The sequence below is a fragment of the Squalius cephalus genome (genome assembly GCF_949319135.1).
Source record: "Squalius cephalus genome assembly, chromosome: 20".
NCBI lineage: Eukaryota > Metazoa > Chordata > Actinopteri > Cypriniformes > Leuciscidae > Squalius > Squalius cephalus.
In genome coordinates, this window is record NC_137141.1 from 33,180,061 (window position 1) to 33,197,358 (window position 17,298).

At 32.9% G+C, this 17,298-nt stretch overlaps 1 protein-coding gene across 1 annotated transcript in view; it reads left to right on the top strand.

Moving 5' to 3' along the window:
• plcb4a (phospholipase C, beta 4a) overlaps positions 1 to 17,298 on the top strand; it is a 51,096-nt gene that overhangs the window by 18,209 nt on the left and 15,589 nt on the right. Inside the window, exons 15-23 of the mRNA XM_079852526.1 lie at positions 85 to 169; positions 265 to 355; positions 1,261 to 1,356; positions 2,739 to 2,836; positions 5,548 to 5,692; positions 7,402 to 7,486; positions 10,374 to 10,498; positions 15,388 to 15,439; positions 16,744 to 16,846. Coding sequence (XP_079708652.1) covers positions 85 to 169; positions 265 to 355; positions 1,261 to 1,356; positions 2,739 to 2,836; positions 5,548 to 5,692; positions 7,402 to 7,486; positions 10,374 to 10,498; positions 15,388 to 15,439; positions 16,744 to 16,846 — 880 coding nt within the window. The remainder of the gene's footprint in view (positions 1 to 84; positions 170 to 264; positions 356 to 1,260; positions 1,357 to 2,738; positions 2,837 to 5,547; positions 5,693 to 7,401; positions 7,487 to 10,373; positions 10,499 to 15,387; positions 15,440 to 16,743; positions 16,847 to 17,298) is intronic.

Sequence of the window (17,298 nt, forward strand, 5' to 3'; positions counted from 1 at the left end):
AATTTATCCAGGTCCTCATTAATATCTCACAAACTATATAAAGAAATGCTCAATAAACACACTGTAATTTCACCTTTCTGTCAGGAAACATCAGCAGTATAAACTGGCACGCTACTGTGAGGACATTTTTGGAGATTTTCTTCTTAAACAGCCATTAGATGATTTCCCAGTAAGTGTGTTTGTGTTTCATTGTGTGTGTGTGTGTTTATTCCAGAGCTCGTAACACAGTTCCCTGCTAATGTTTTTTCTTTCATGCTCTCTCAGATGGAGGCCGGATGTCCGCTGCCGTCTCCAAATGAACTCCGAGGAAAAATCCTCATCAAGAACAGAAGATTAAAACCTGACGTTGAAAAAAGTAGTGATATTAATTTCTACCAAAACACCATAGTTACTGCGTGTAATTAATATGGCATCTTTTTCTTTGAACTTTGAAAAAATTTAGCAACTATATTTTTATATTTTCTGAAGAAAACATGTGTTTTTTTTCCCATGCAAAAAGTCTCTGAAATTCTTGTCATCATAACTGAAGTAAAGGTGTGTTCACACCATGTTGGAATTACCGTAATTATCAGATTCCGACTTAGAACTCGTAGAACTTGTAAACTCTGAATTTTCTGAGAGCTCGGTCACGGGTTGTCATCTCGTTACTACGACATGCTGTAAATACAGCATAAATATGGTATTTTGTCAGAAACCATGCTAAATTGTACACTGAACAAAATAATGTTCAATAAATAAATAAATAAATTAACGCAACACTTTTGTTTTTGCCCCCATTTTTCATGAGCTGAACTCAAAGATGTATTTACATAAAATTTTCTATGTACACAAAAGGCCTATTTCTCTCAAATATTGTTCACAAATCTGTCTAAATCTGTGTTAGTGAGCACTTCTCCTTTGCCGAGATAATCCATCCACCTCACAGGTGTGGCATATCAAGATGCTGATTAGACAGCATGATTATTGCACAGGTGTGCCTTAGGCTGGCCACAATAAAAGGCCACTCTAAAATGTGCAGTTTTACTGTATTGGGGTGTGGTCCAGGGGGGTCCGAAAACCAGTCTGGTGTGACCATTAGATCATTGTATCTTTGAGTTCAGCTCATGAAAAATGGGGGCAAAAACAAAAGTGTTGCGTTTATAATTTTGTTCAGTGTATTTTTGTTTGGGAAGAAGTAGTTACAAACTTAATTATCAAGGTCTTCATAAAAAACTGATGTGTATTTAATGAGTTTTGTCAAACATGGTTTGAAATCCACAGAACAGCTGGAGCACTTCAGGAAGCACATGGAGGCTGGAGAGCCCAGCATCTCCACAAACATGTCTGAAGATGAGAATGAGGAGGAGACATCCACCGGTGAGGAAGAGCCATTAAACGGGACCTATTGTGACCCCTTTTTACAAGATGAAATATAAGTCTCAGGTGTCTCCACAGTGTGTCTTTGTGAAGTTTCAGATCAAAATACCCCACAAATAATTGATTATAGTATGACTGAAAGCAAAAACACACTGTTCTCGTGTGTATCTTTAAATGCAAATGAGCTGCTGCTCCCCGCCCTCTTCTGAAAAGTGTGCGACTCAGGGGAGGAGCTAAGCTAACAGGGCACGATGTATAAAAAACGTGAATTTTGAGACGCTGTTTATGATTTATGGGAATATAAAAAAGGTGTGGGTGGATTTGTACCATTATAGGGTGGTTGTGTAACACTGCCGACACATTTATGTTCAAACACCATGTAAAAGTGAATTTTGCATAAAAATGCAAAGCACATCCTCTCATTTCAGTCTGTACCTGGGCATACAATCATCATATGCTGTCATTTATGATGATATATTGTAATTATTTGCTTGGTGGCAATACTTTTAAACTAGAGGTAGTCTATAATCTGTTTCCATGCATACTAATAACAAATAACTACATTTATCCAAAGTGTCTTAAATTACATTCAGGTTATTCAGTTTTTCAATTAATTAATTCCCTGTCAATCGACCCCAATGCCCTGTTTACATATATAATGCTTTGCAGTTTTAAACTATTATAAAAGCTTCTTGTTGCAAGGTGTAAAAGGGTATTCTACTACATTTAATTTAGATGTTCATGACTATTTTTCACTTTCTCTCATTAGCATGCTGTTAACTGTAACTAAAACGATTACATATAATGCTTGTTAATTGAAATAAAGCAGAAATAAAATATGAATATTAGATTAAAAACTTAAACTTGAAAAACTTTAGAAATGTTGTAATTAACTGAAATAAATTAAGTTTCAGTAATAAAATTACTAAAGCTTAAACTAAATAAAGAAATAGATTAATGCTAAATAGAAATATAAGGAAAACTAATAACAATTACAAAGAGCACATAACAAATTTACCAAAACTTAAATTAGAATGACAAATGAAAATATAAAAATACTGAGGGAAAAAAAACTGCAAATATATATTCAGCATTTTATTATATAAAAATTAAAAGGAAAATGTAAAAATGAAAGCTAATTCAAAATATTAATAAATACTGTAATAGTATGTAAATAATATTAAAATAACACTGTCTCAGACCTGTTTAACTGGAGGATTTGTACTGTATGCAAATATTTGACTGACTATTCTTTGCATAATGGTATATTTGGAATATTTTTTTTTATCATGTCACCTTAAAGTACTCTTGTTTTTTGTTTGTAGTCTGTACATTGATTTCACATTCAGTTTTTTTGAGTAATGTATTTTCTTCATCTTTAGCAGAGCTGTTAAACGAAGCTCATCCCGAGCGGATTCACGGATGTCTGATCACGGAGGAAGAGAATCGGGAGGAAGAGGTGCTGCTCAGACCCAGAAAGGTTCTTTCATCATTCTTACATAATGACCATTACAGGGATAATTCACGCACTAATCAACATTTACTCACACTCGTATCGGTTGCCGGTTTGCTGTAATTTGTTTTGATGGGAAAAAAGGCATTTTTCAAAAAGAGTCTTAGTGCATCTACAACCAGGGTTTGAAATTAACTTTTTCACTCACCGGCCAATTTGGCTACAAAATGTTTAAGTTACCGGCCATTCAGAAATTCTACTAGCCAAAACAAAGAAAAGAAAAGAACCAGATTAACTACATCAAAGCCTATATATATATATATATATATATATATATATATATATATATATATATATATATATATATATATATATATATATATATATATATATATATATATTATAACTTTTGGATTTCATGCATTCATTTCTTATTCAAACAAAATCCTGTCTTACAGCATCTCCTCCCTTCATCTTCATCCTCATCCTTTTCACCAAAAATATGTTTTAGATCAATACAGTTCAAGGAACATCATAAAATTAGGGATGTTGGAAAATAACAATGTATTTTCTGTTAACCAAACGCTTTTTAATCCTCAAATTTGTTGCGTAGTGTACAAAAACTTTATTAACCGGGGGGTCTTTTGGCGTAAGTCAACTTGCGTAAGCCGTCTGCCAGAAGCTAGTTATTTTAGTCTATAAAGGTTTAAATATGGATATTTTTCTTACACAAACGCATCGCTTCGCTTCAGAAGGCCTTTATTAACCACCCAGAGCCGTGTGGATTACTTTTATTATGAATGGATGCACTTTGATGGACTTCAAAAAATATACAGCCATTCACTGTCATTATAAAGCTTGGAAGAGCCAGGACATTTTTTAATATAACTCCGATTGTGTTCGTCTGAAAGAAGAAAGTCATATACACCTAGGATGACTTGAGGCTGAGTAAATCATGGGGTAATTTTAATTTTTAGGTGAACTATTGCTTTAATATATCATGATGAATCACGAGTTGAGTATTTGCTCTAAATCTGCACAGATTTGGCTTTCACGAACTTACTCAGCAAAGTGAGTAAAGATAATAAGTAACACACCAAATTGTCTAGAGTTTTTACAGCGTTACCCGCCACAGTTGATTTTTACCCACATTTGGCGGCTGTTAATTTCAAACCCTGCATACAACAATAGTTCATAGTGACACAAATGCATAATAAAAGTATCTACTTATTTCCTTTTTATGATGCTTTTTATCAGTGTTATTGTAGCATCTTTGTTATACTATAATAGTTTACTAAGCACATAACAAATTGACCAAAACTAACATTAATATAAACTAAGACTAAGCATAATACAAATATCTACTTATTTGCTTTTATGGTGCTTATCAGTGTTATTTTAGCATTATTGATATTCAATATTAATAATTGTTTTATTAGTATTGATTTAGTTTTCATTTTAATTTTAGTTTGTTTTAGTATTTTTTTTTAGTATGTCTATATTGTTTTTAGGAAATTTTATTTTTAGTACTTCAAGTTAAACTAAACAAAAATGAAAAAATCCTGTTAAACATCTTTCTTTTCCACAGAAGAACTTTTCCACTGAGTGAACTATTGCTTTTAAAGAAGTTATTACTTCTGTATGGTTTAAATACATTTTTAAAACTTGCCCCTGTTTGCTTAATGCATTTTACATCAAAGCTTCTGGCAGTTCTTTTCTTCTTCAAAGATCATGTCATCCAGAACAGGGAATGGAGACGGTCTGTGTTTTCTGTGATTTGGTGAGGATTGTCGTGAATGTGACACGGAGTTCAGAACTAACACACAATTCACTTCAAGCCTCTTATCATGATAATGGGCTGGAGAAGCGTTTATATTTCTGCCAGATTTACCCATTACTGTCTTTTTTTACTTCTGATGATGGGAGTCTCGCAGACACACTCTCATCTACATGCATAAAGAAAGAAAATAAGTCTGTAGAAATGTAACTTTCTACTTCTGAGCTGGTGAGATTTGCCTGGACGGACACAGCACACATTTTCTTCTTCTTCTGTAATGTGTACTTCGGCACGCTACTCCTCCCGCACCGTTTCTCGTAGACCCATGAATGAGGTGTCAAATCGACTGGTTTATTGAGGAGAGGTGAGCTATGTCTTTTCTAAGCGATCGGGTGTACGATTTTTGTCCGGCGGGGGCGAAAAATAAGGCGAAAAATGTCCCATAGACTTAACATTGGCACAACATTTGTAAAATCATATCTTTGGCTCAGAAGGTTATAGAGACTTGGGGTTGGGCCCTTTTGACTCACCCTATCAAGTAGCCAATAAGTAGTGACATTACAATTTCATAGTCGCGCCCTATTAACCACTTCACCCAAGCAACCATAAAACAACATTTACAAGCCATATTTCAGCTCCAGAAAATTGTAGAAACATGGAGTTGGGCTTTTTTTTTTTACTCAGACTGTAAACTAGTCTTTAAATATCATCCCATAAACTGTATAAGCACACCATAGCAACCATATAGAGTACCCTAGTAACCATACAAACCCATGAATAAGCTATATCTCAGCACCAGAACATCGTACATACGTGGTTGTTGGCTCGTATGCAATCATGTACAACACCCTAGCAAGCGAGTGGCGAGTTTTGCCACTGCAAGCACCACTCACATTTTCTTCAGGAAATGTACATTCTAGTTTGTATTGTTGTCATGCAGTCATTGGTGTTTGTTTTGCAGGTGGACGAGACGAATGTGGCAGATGAACTCGCATTGATTCAGTCGTACACGTATGTGGCGGCCACTACTAACATCCACCCGTATCTGTCCAGTATAGTCAACTACGCTCAGGCCGTCAAGTTCATAGGCTTTGATGAAGCCGAGGGCAAGTACATTTTGCACTAAAAAGACATTAGCCATGTTTCCATCCAAAGTTGTGAATTTAACTGGAATATCGCATAAAACTATACGTTCCATCTCATTTGTTCAAACAAAATCATCTCTTCCTGGGAAATTGCCGCAAAATATCTGTAATAAAAATGTAAGTTGCTGCAATTGGGCTCTTTTCCCTCCATCATAAATGAGTCTAACAATACATTACATTGTTCATGTTAGTTCTCCGAGCGTCAGACGAAACACAATAAACGCTGTCGTGTTCTCTTGCGTTCGGATGCTGGTGTTTGGGAACACAATCATGTGAGACGCTTCTGGAGGGAGTTAAACCAAATCATTCTGATGACAGACTTTGACTCCGCCATTGGTCCGCTGGTTAGTCCAGTTATCCAATCACAGCCTTCGCTGAGGCAGTGTCACCAGATTTAATCAGTAAATGTGTCCATCCTAGTTTATGCACATGACTTCTTATCAGATAAAAAAAAATTATCCACTTCAAAATAAGCTTTTTATACACATTTTTTCTATTTATCCACATCTTGGCTTTTCCATCCAGCACTTTTTAAAATACAATATCCCAAAATTTGCATAAAAATAGGTGGATGGAAATATATTGATAGTTAGGCCTGAAACATATTGTACACAAGTATTATTTATGTACTATTATAATTTATATATGAATAAAATATAGATGTGACATCATAGATATGTTTATTTTATTTGTGAATTTTTATTTCATTTATTAAATTGTATCTGTTTTATTTAATAACAAATTAAATCATATCATTAAAACGAAATGTATTTTCTCTTAATTTTTTCTTTGTGAATTTATAGAGGTAATATCATAGTTTTGTTTATTTTGTTTTTACATTTTATTTTTAATTATTAAATATTTAGTAGCAAGTTAAATCATGTCATTAAAATAAAATATCAGTTAATTTTTTATTTAATAATTTTTTACTTTTTTATTTGTACATTTATTTTCATTTACATTTATTTTATTACATTTTCATAATTTCCTTTTTTTATTAGTGAATTAATTTTATTGCATTTATTTTATTACATAAATATTTTTATTACATTAATTTTTTTAGTTGTTAGAAAGTTAAATATTAGAAATTTAATATTAACCCCTAAAGATGTAATGCCTTTTATTCACCTCTAGATTTTAGAGGTAAATAAAATATAGAGGTAATATCAGTTTTGTTTATTTATTAGCAAATTGAATCATATATTTAAAATAAAATATCATGGTTTCTCTCATTTTTTTATTTGTGAAAACTTTTTTTATTATTAAATGTTCATTTTTTTTATTAGTGAATTTAAAAAAATATATATTTTTCATTTGAAATTGTTAATTTGTTTTAGTAATGATGTTATGTGCTTCAGTCATTAACATTTACAGTAGGTTGTTTCAGTTTTAGCTTTTGTTCAGTTTTAGGTTTTATTCAATTCCAGTTAGTCATTTTTAGTGCTTTTTTCTATTTTAACATTTCTATTTTTTGTTTAAAGTTGTTTATCTGATATTGCTATATTTTATTTCAGCTTGATTTCAAATATTGTTCTAGAATTTCATATTAAATGAATGTTATGAATGAATATTTTTAGTTATATCCCGGTGAACACAGATTCTTTCTACAAGAGTGTTTCTATCACACAGGACTGTTAGATCACCTCCACCTCTTCTCTGTATGTCCACAGAAAACAATATTCATCACAACATGTCTTCCTTCAACGAGTCTGTCGGTTTGGGATATTTAAGGACAAACGCCATCGAATTTGTGAAGTATCCTTTCTTTTGCATGCTAAGCCATGTCTCATGCTCTTGTATCTGCCTTTAAAACATCTAAATGTCCGTCTTATGGGTCTCGTTTAAACTTTATCTGCTTATCTGTCACTTATGAATAATGTATTCTGCATTAAAGTGTCTCAAAGAGTTAAAGTGAGTATTTAGCTGACTATGTGACCGGCCGCACCATAGAATAAAACAGGTGTCTCATTTTAAAAACATTTATTTGGTATTATTCATGTCTTTTTTTTACATTTTTACAGTTGTAAATATTACATGGTGCACCTTTGACTTTTGTTATATTTAGCTTTCTTTCATGAGGTTTTTGCTGTTGAAGTTGTAGTTTACTTCTCTGTTCCCAGGGGGCGTGTGGGTGCAAAAAATAAGATGGATGGTTGGAAACAGTTTGTAGTATTTTTTTTTTTTTTTTTTTTTTTGCAAGTACAGTTTTTATTCTTTTATTCACCTATAGATTTTAGATTTTATTCTCAAAAAAAAAAAAAAATACATGGCAATATCATACAGGGGGATAAAATATAGAGGTAATATCATAGTTTCATATATTTTAGTTAATTTGAATTTTGTTTATTAAATTTATTAGCAATTTAAATTGTGATTTAAACTAAAATATCATAGTTTATCTTTTTCTATTCTTTTTATTTCATTACTTTTTTTACTTTTTTTTCTGAATTTATTTTCATTTATATTTATTTTATAACATTTTTATCATTTAATTTCTTATTATTGAATTCATTTTTATTTATTACATTTATTTTATTACATGTAATTATTTTAGTTTAATACTGAACCCTAAAGTTTTAATTCCTTTTATTCACCTTTAGAGTATTTTGTTAATTAATAAGTGCCCAAAATATTACTTGGACATTTAAGTCACACCGAATCTCCGAATTTTAGAGGTCAGAGGTGAATAACATATTGAGGTAATATCATAGTTTTGTTTATTTATTAACAAATTAAATCATATCAATAAAATAAAATATCATAGTTTCTCTTTTTTATTTTATTTATGATTTTTTTAATTACGTTTATTGTTTCTTTTTTCTTATTAGTGAATTAATTTTTATTTATTAATTATATTTTATTACATTTAAATATTTTAGCTGTTAGCAAATTAACCCCTTAGCTGTCACCCCCCTTTTTGAGAATGGACATTAAAATGCACTATTCAAGCTTAAATGGTTGTAATTCAAGAATGCTTTGGAGTATAGACCTAAGTTTGGTCTTGTTTTAAAGGTAAAAAATAGCAGATTATTGCAGAAGTGAAAGCACTTCAAAAAATTAAAGTATGAAAAAGTTATGGAAGTTTAAATTTACATTAAATCAAATATAATTTATTTAATATTTATATTTTATATAAAATATATATTTTACAAAATATGTTTTACAAAAAAATTACTATAAAATCAAAGCCAAATATCTAACCAAGTTGTGTTCCAAATTTGAAGTTGATATCACAAAAAATGAAGTTCCCATGAGATTTTGTTTAGGCGTATTACCAAAAATAGCCACCGGGTGTCATTGAATTCCATTGAATTTTACTGTATGCATTCTACCATAACAAATTAATAAATTTCTGTCCAAATATCACTTCTGTCACAAAATATGGAACCTTGAGACTCAGACCTTTCTGACAATATGTGTTTTGTCAAGATTAGAAAATATTTTGATCATAAATTATGAAACATAAGGATGCCCAAAAGGGGAGGAGCCTGATAAAATAATTTAGAGTACCGTTTCTATGGTAACACAATGTCCAATTTCAAAACAGTTTTCACAGGATGAATTCTGAGATCATAAGCTTTCAAATGATACCTAATTTATGATAACTAATAAAATATGTAATATAATTAAAAAAAGCGATAAAAAAATATAATACAATATTTTAGAGGATAATATATATATTATACTTTATAGAATATAATATTATTTTATATTTTTTTATTGAAAAATACTAGATTATATATTTTCTAATGAAATTTTAGCATAAAAACCAACATATCAATTATTAAAAGTGTGTGCGTCAACTTTTTGTGACGAAGGTCAGAACTCCTGTTATTACGTAGATTTTTTGAGGTGCACTCTTGTCATAAATTCATCTATTTCTGTTCCTACATAATTTATAACAAAAAAACCGTCCTAAATATCTATTTAGGAGTCTTAGAACTTTCCAACGATATATAGTTTGTCATAATTAGATTAGGATTAAATAGTAATATAGGGAAGTAAAGTTAGGCGTCCCGTATACGGGACGGTGACAGTTAAGGGGTTAAATATTATAAATGTAATACTGAACACTAAAGTTTTAATGCCTTTTATTCACCTTTAGAGTATTTTGTTAATTAATAAGTGCCCAAAATATTACTTGGACATTTAAGTCACACCGAATCTCTCTGGATCATTAGAGAACACAAGAATAAATCAAGTATGATCTGTTTTCAAACACTGCAGGATCTTTTATCATCTTTCAGAATTATGAAGAAAAGATTTTTGATCTCGATGTCTTTTAATCAGCTGGTGTTTTGGTGATTTTTAGCAGATGTATGAAGTCAGACAGTGTGACGTGTGTGTGTGTGAGGGGAGTGTGAGTGAGTGTGTGTGTGTGTGTGTTGGGTCCTTGAAACTAAGAGGAAAGCTTCTGAAACACATGAGAAGCCTGACTGAGGGTCCTAGAGGTTTATAATGAGAGATCCGTCATATCTCTGTTCTCATCCAGAAGAGTGTGTTTCAAAGAGCGTTTGTACTGTGAAAACAGCAGACCTGCAGTGTGAGGACGCCTTAAAGGATGAAGTTTAAAGTACGCTGCTCTAAGACCCACAAATCCCCGAAAGCTTTGCGTTTGAGTTTCCTTGAATGAGATGCGCAGCTACAACAAGCGTCAGATGAGTCGCATCTACCCGAAAGGAGGACGAGTGGACTCCAGTAATTACATGCCACAGATCTTCTGGAACGCAGGCTGCCAGATGGTGTCTCTGAACTTCCAGACCCCAGGTACTGCACAACACACACACACACACACACACACACACGCAGAGAGAGAGAGAGAGAGAGAGAGAGAGACACACACACACAGAGAGAGAGAGAGAGAGAGAGAGAGAGAGAGAGAGAGACACACACACAGATAGAGAGATAGAGAGAGAGGGGAGAGAGAGAGAGAGAGAGAGAGAGAGAGAGAGAGAGAGAGAGAGAGGGACAAAACTAAAGTCAGAATTATTCTTATATTGTCTGAATGTTGGTACAAATGTACAAAGGTGTGTTTTTTTTTCTTTTCTTTTTTTCTTGTTTATATAAATGTATTCATGCATTTGTTTACTGATTAAGAGAGAGAGAGAGAGAGAGAGAGGGGGATGGGGTGAGAGGGAGAGAGAGAGAGACACACACACATACACAGAGGGGGTGAGAGAGAGAGAGAGACACACAAACAGAGAGAGAGACAGACACACATAGAGAGAGAGAGAGAGAGAGAGAGAGAGAGAGAGAGAGAGAGAAACACACACACACACACACACACACACACAGAGAGAGAGGGAGAGAGAAACACACACACACACAGAGAGGGAGAGGGAGAGAGAGAAACACACACAGAGAGAGAGAGAGAGAGAGACAAACAAACTTGTTGTGTTTTCATGTTTTATGAGGACTTTCCATAGACGTAATGGTTTTTATACTGGACAAACTGTATATTCTCTCCCATTACACTAACCCTGACCCTAAACCTGCCCATCACACACACACACAAACACACACACTAACCCAACCACTAAATCTGCCCATCACACACACACACACACACACACACACACACACACACACACACACTAACCCGACCACTAAACCTGCCCATCACACACACACACACACACACACACACACACTAACCCGACCACTAAACCTGCCCATCACACACACACACACACACACACACACACACACTAACCCGACCACTAAACCTGCCCATCACACACACACACACACACACACACACACTCCCTTACACACACACAAACAAAATACACTGAAACAGGGATTTTTTTACATTGTGGTTGTGATGAAAAAATATTTTAAAAAAAATTAATCTACAACAAATATTATTGTACACTACTGCTCAAAAGTTTCTCTTCTGCTCAGCAAGACTGCATTAATTTGATCAAAAGTAAAACATAAATATTGTGAAATAATATTGATATATAATAATATAATGATGAAAACAGTTGTTCAGTTGTTCAAATTCATATTTGTGTGGAAACCATTAAACTTTTTTTTTTGGGGGGGGGGGGGGGGGGTTCTTTAATGAATAGAAAGTTCTAAAAGAACAGCATTTATTTAAAATAGAATCATAAATGTCTTTACTGTCACTTTTGATCAATTTAATGCATCTTTGCTGAATAAAAAAATATTTGTTTCTTCTTTTTTTTTTTTTATCTACTGACTCCAAACTTTTTAATTGTCTCTTTGTGAGAGCAATCGACGGAACAATGTAGAAATCACAGAATTTGTGAATAAAAATGAGAAGATATTTTTGGATGTGATACACATGTGTTGGATGTCTTCACACTGCTGAAATATTGAAGATCTGTGTGTGATCTGAACACACGTGGAGACTCTGGCGGTGTGTGTCCTCCTCAAACACCCGTCAGTGATTGGTTTGTTCTGTTGCTGTCGGCTGGAGAGGGTTTGTTGTGTCCGTCATGATGTCCAGTTTAATTCCAGTTCCACATCACTCAAATAAACTAGCATTTTAATAATGAGTATAGTTCTCAGCCCTTCCAAGTGCGCCATTTTTTTATTACATTTAATACTGATAATACATATTTCTTATTACTTATTTGATCTGAGTAAAATATGAAATATTATAAAAGAAAAAAAATACAAAAATGTTTTGTTATTTTGTACAAAATAACATTTTTTTATTTTGTTTTGTTGTCATTATTAGTGAATTTATTTTTTATTCCATTTTTGTCATTTCATTTTTTAGTGAATTTATTTGTATTTATTACATCAATACATAATTATTTTGTTTATTAGCAATAATACTTATTATAATACTTATTTATGATACCGATAATTATGGAAGCCCGTTTCCGCCACATTGAGTAAAAAAATAAAGATTCTTTAAGTCATAATAATGAGAAACTTTCTCATAATTATGACTTAACATCTCGTAATAATGAGAAACTTTCTCGTAATAATGAGAAACTTTCTCGTAATAATGAGAAACTTTCTCGTAATAATGACTTAACATCTCGTAATAATGAGAAACTTTATCATAATAATGAGAAACTTTCTCGTAATAATGACTTAACATCTCGTAATAATGAGAAACTTTCTCGTAATAATGACTTAACATCTCGTAATAATGAGAAACTTTCTCGTAATAATGACTTAACATCTCGTAATAATGAGAAACTTTCTCGTAATAATGAGAAACTTTCTCGTAATAATGACTTAACATCTCGTAATAATGAGAAACTTTCTCATAATAATGAGAAACTTTCTCGTAATAATGACTTAACATCTCGTAATAATGAGAAACTTTCTCGTAATAATGAGAAACTTTCTCATAATAATGGCTTATTTTCTCGCACTTCTACGCATGCGCAAAGCAGCGGAGCAGAAGGGCGTGCCACACTAGCGACATCCGCTGGTCAAAGCCGTAAATGCATCACAGCAAACTTGGCACGCTCTGCAGTGAATAACATTAAAGATAAATGATCAGTATATGAGACAGGCTTCCATACTAGATAGTCTTTTATTCATTTGTAATATTCATTTGTATTTTTGTGTATGAACAAGCAGCAATACAAGTGATCCATGGATTTTAAATAGACGGAGGAATGATAAGACAGCACACCTTTCCAAATCTGTTTAAGAACACTTCATCTGGAAATCTGTGTAAGGGTCCGTTCATACAGAACGCGCTTTTTCATTGCTTTTCTAGGCAAACGCGCACTAGACGGACGTTGCGCTCGCTCTTCTGCAGCAATCTTGCGCATGACACGGCGTTCTAAATTGAAAAGAAGTTCCGCTTTTAAAAACACGTCTCGACCTTGCGTTTTCCCCCATTCCACTGCCCACTTATGTTTAAATGTCCCCAAAGTCATAAACATCTTAAAGGTGATTTCTGTAGGCTATTGATATCTTCCAGATGAACCTGCACATCAAATATCCTAGAAGCATCTGCAAAATACGTGTTATATTAACACACATATGTGTTACACTTAAACTTGACGAATAAATGTAATATTCCAACTTTAATCTGATAGTTTTGTAAATTCATGTTTACAATTTCCATCGGTGTGCACAAGCAGGCGTCCTTCGTTACCATGGTAACCGTCCTGCTTCTGCATTCCACTTTCACACCTTATCGTGCGCATGGAAAAGTATGGAAGATAGGCCTACTGATGATGTTATTTAATGATACTACAGATTGCACTTAGTAGATCAAACTGACTTTAATGAAAACAACTGTTTTGCAGAGCGTGCCAAGTTTGCTGTGATGCATTTACACGGCTTTGACCAGCGGATGTCGCTAGTGTGGCACGCCCTTCTGCTCCGCTGCTTTGCGCATGCGTAGAAGTGCGAGAAAATAAGTCATTATTACGAGAAAGTTTCTCATTATTACGAGATGTTAAGTCATTATTACGAGAAAGTTTCTCATTATTACGAGATGTTAAGTCATTATTTCGAGAAAATTTCTCATTATTACGAGATGTTAAGTCATTATTACGAGAAAGTTTCTCATTATTACGAGATGTTAAGTCATTATTACGAGAAAGTTTCTCATTATTACGAGATGTTTAAGTCATAATTACGAGAAAGTTTCTCATTATTATGAGATGTTAAGTCATTATTACGAGAAAGTTTCTCATTATTATGAGAAAGTTTCTCATTATTACGAGAAAGTTTCTCATTATTATGAGAAAGTTTCTCATTATTATGAGATGTTAAGTCATTATTATGAGAAAGTTTCTCATTATTATGACTTAAAGAATCTTTTTTTTTTTACTCAACGTGGCGGAAACGGGCTTCCATAGATAATACTTATTTCTGTCTTTTGAATTTGGTGTAAAATATGAAATTTTAAAAAATAATAATAACAAAGTATAAAAAATGCACGGTAATATAATAGGTCTTTTTTTTGGGGGGGGGGGGGGGTTATTATTATTATTTATATTAGTGGGTTTATTTTTATTTATTACAATAATACATTTCATTATTTTATTTATTAGCTAATTAAATTTCAGACATTTAGTACTGATAATACTTATTTCTACTTTTTTGATTTGAGTAAAATACGAAATATTAAAAAAGTAACAAAAAAATACATAAATGCATGATAATGTTTCATTTTTATTTTGTTTTGTTGTTGTTATTATTAGTGAATTTATTTGTATTTATTACATCAATACATATAATTTTTTTTTTTTTTATTAGCAATAATGCTTATTATAATGCTTATTTATAATACCGATAATACTTATTTCTGTCTTTTGAGTTTGGTGTAAAATATGAAATTTAGAAAATTAATAACAACAAAGTATAAAAAATGCATGGTAATATATTAGGTAATTTTTTATTTTTTTATTTTTTTTTTTATTAGTGAGTTTATTTTTATTTATTAGAATACTATATTTTATTATTTTATTTATTAGCAAATTAAATGTCAGACATTTAAAACTGATAATACTTATTTCTGTCTTTTTGATTTTGAAGTAAAATATAAAATGTAGAATAATATTACAAAGATTAAAACATGCATATTAGGTTAATTTGTAATTGTATTTATTATTATTATTATTATGATTTTATTAATAATTTCAGCAAACATAATTTGAGGTTAACACTGTACTGATCTTCAGTTTGATTGTTGTTTTCTGTAGATTTGGCGATGCAGCTCAACCAAGGCAAATTTGAATATAACGGCTCATGTGGGTAAGTTTAAATCATATACTGAGGAAAACAGTACTAATTACACTGAATAACTAAATTATAAACACTAGAAATACTGCAGTGTACTTGCTGTTAATCTAGTTTGAAGCTTTAGAGTGTCTGTGCTGGGAAAAAGTTGAACATCAAATTAAAAGTAGGCTACGTTTGACGGCCGCGCTATTCATTATTGCTCAGGTTTTTTGACAGCTATTGCAATAATGAACCATCATCTGCTCACAAACGAACCAGTTACTCTGACACATTTATCACTAGAGAAAGCATCATTATGAGTTTCACTTACAGAGGGAAAAAAACACAACGCTTCATATCTTCTATCAAAAGTTTCATTGATCTTCACAACACATTTATTGCAACTAAACCCATGCAAACATCAACACGTGACCGTCAGAAACTTATTCTACATGCGAAACATCTTAAATGCACAAAAGCAACTTTACTAACATTGTAAGTGGCATAATTACATCACATAACTGACTTGCCCAGTCTCAGTCATACAACTGAGGAAATGGTGTTTAGTTTTTCCTCATTTCTTCTTTAAAGCCACATCAGTTGTCAGTGTTAATTTTCTGAGTCGCGCCACGACAGTGTGAAACTCCAAACATATTAATCAACACATTAATCATGGCAAAGCAGCGCAAGATCCATTAGCATTGTGTTTAGCGGTGTAGATTAAATATGGGACATTAAAGGTATGCTTCACCGATTAGCATTAAGCTTTGTATCAGTAGAAACCCGGTAGTATTCTCGAATGACCGTGCTTCCCTCCCTCATGTCCCCCTGAGACGAGAGATTTCTGTATTGTGTGTCTGGAAAAAACCTCAGATGACGCAAAAAAACGTCATTTAGTGTCATCTGAGGCTCTTTTGTCCAGAGGCGAGAGACTACAGCCAGTAGGATGAGCTTGTCCCGCATGTTTTCAACCCGCCCATAGGGGGATCTCACCATAAAACGCCGTCTTTTCAGTTTCCAGTCGACTAGTAGTCTAGCTGTATCATTTCTCCCGATACTGCCCTCTGTAACCGGTAGGCGTGGCTTGGGAGTGTCCTCGTAGGGCAGCGAAGCAAGTGCATTCTGGGAGTTGTAGTCTTTCATCCACATGAGCCAAAAATACATTTTCTGGCTTTTCTCAGTCTAGAAGGCACCGACTTCTAAAATAATTTCACATTTCTACTACATAAATGACCCAGTTTAAATACACATTCATCTTTCCAGCGGTGAAATATCCCTTTAGTGAAATGGATGGTTGCTTTAAGGTGAGTGCTGATGATTGTACTGAACTCTCTCAGGTTTCTCCTGAAGCCTGATTTCATGCGCCGGCCCGATCGCATGTTCGACCCGTTCTCAGAGACGCCGGTGGACGGAGTGATCGCTGCCACATGCAGTGTCCAGGTGTGTGTGCTTTCAGTCCTCTTTAACTAACACACCTTTTACAGCGTTCCTGTGGTGATCATGGGAAATCTGCAATCAGGCTTGGAAAAACCACAGGAATGTCTTTAGTGAACGCGTTTTCCTGCGTCTGCTCTCGTCTAGAGGAAGACCTGATCGCAGCTTGTGAGTCGATTGTTCATTTCTTTTCAGTGAATCAGTTAGACAGACTAAATGATTCATTAGACACTTTGTCTGAATATTTATTGACTTATTTATTTATTCAAATCACTTTTTTTTTACATCTATTTACATTTATTTATATATCTATTATATATTCAATGATCAGTCAGACAGACTAAATGATTCATTAGGCATTTTGTCTGAATATTTATGTATTTAAATCTATTTATTTGCATATTCATTTAAATCTATTTTAATATCATTTTTTTTAATCAGTTCTTTCCAATGAATCA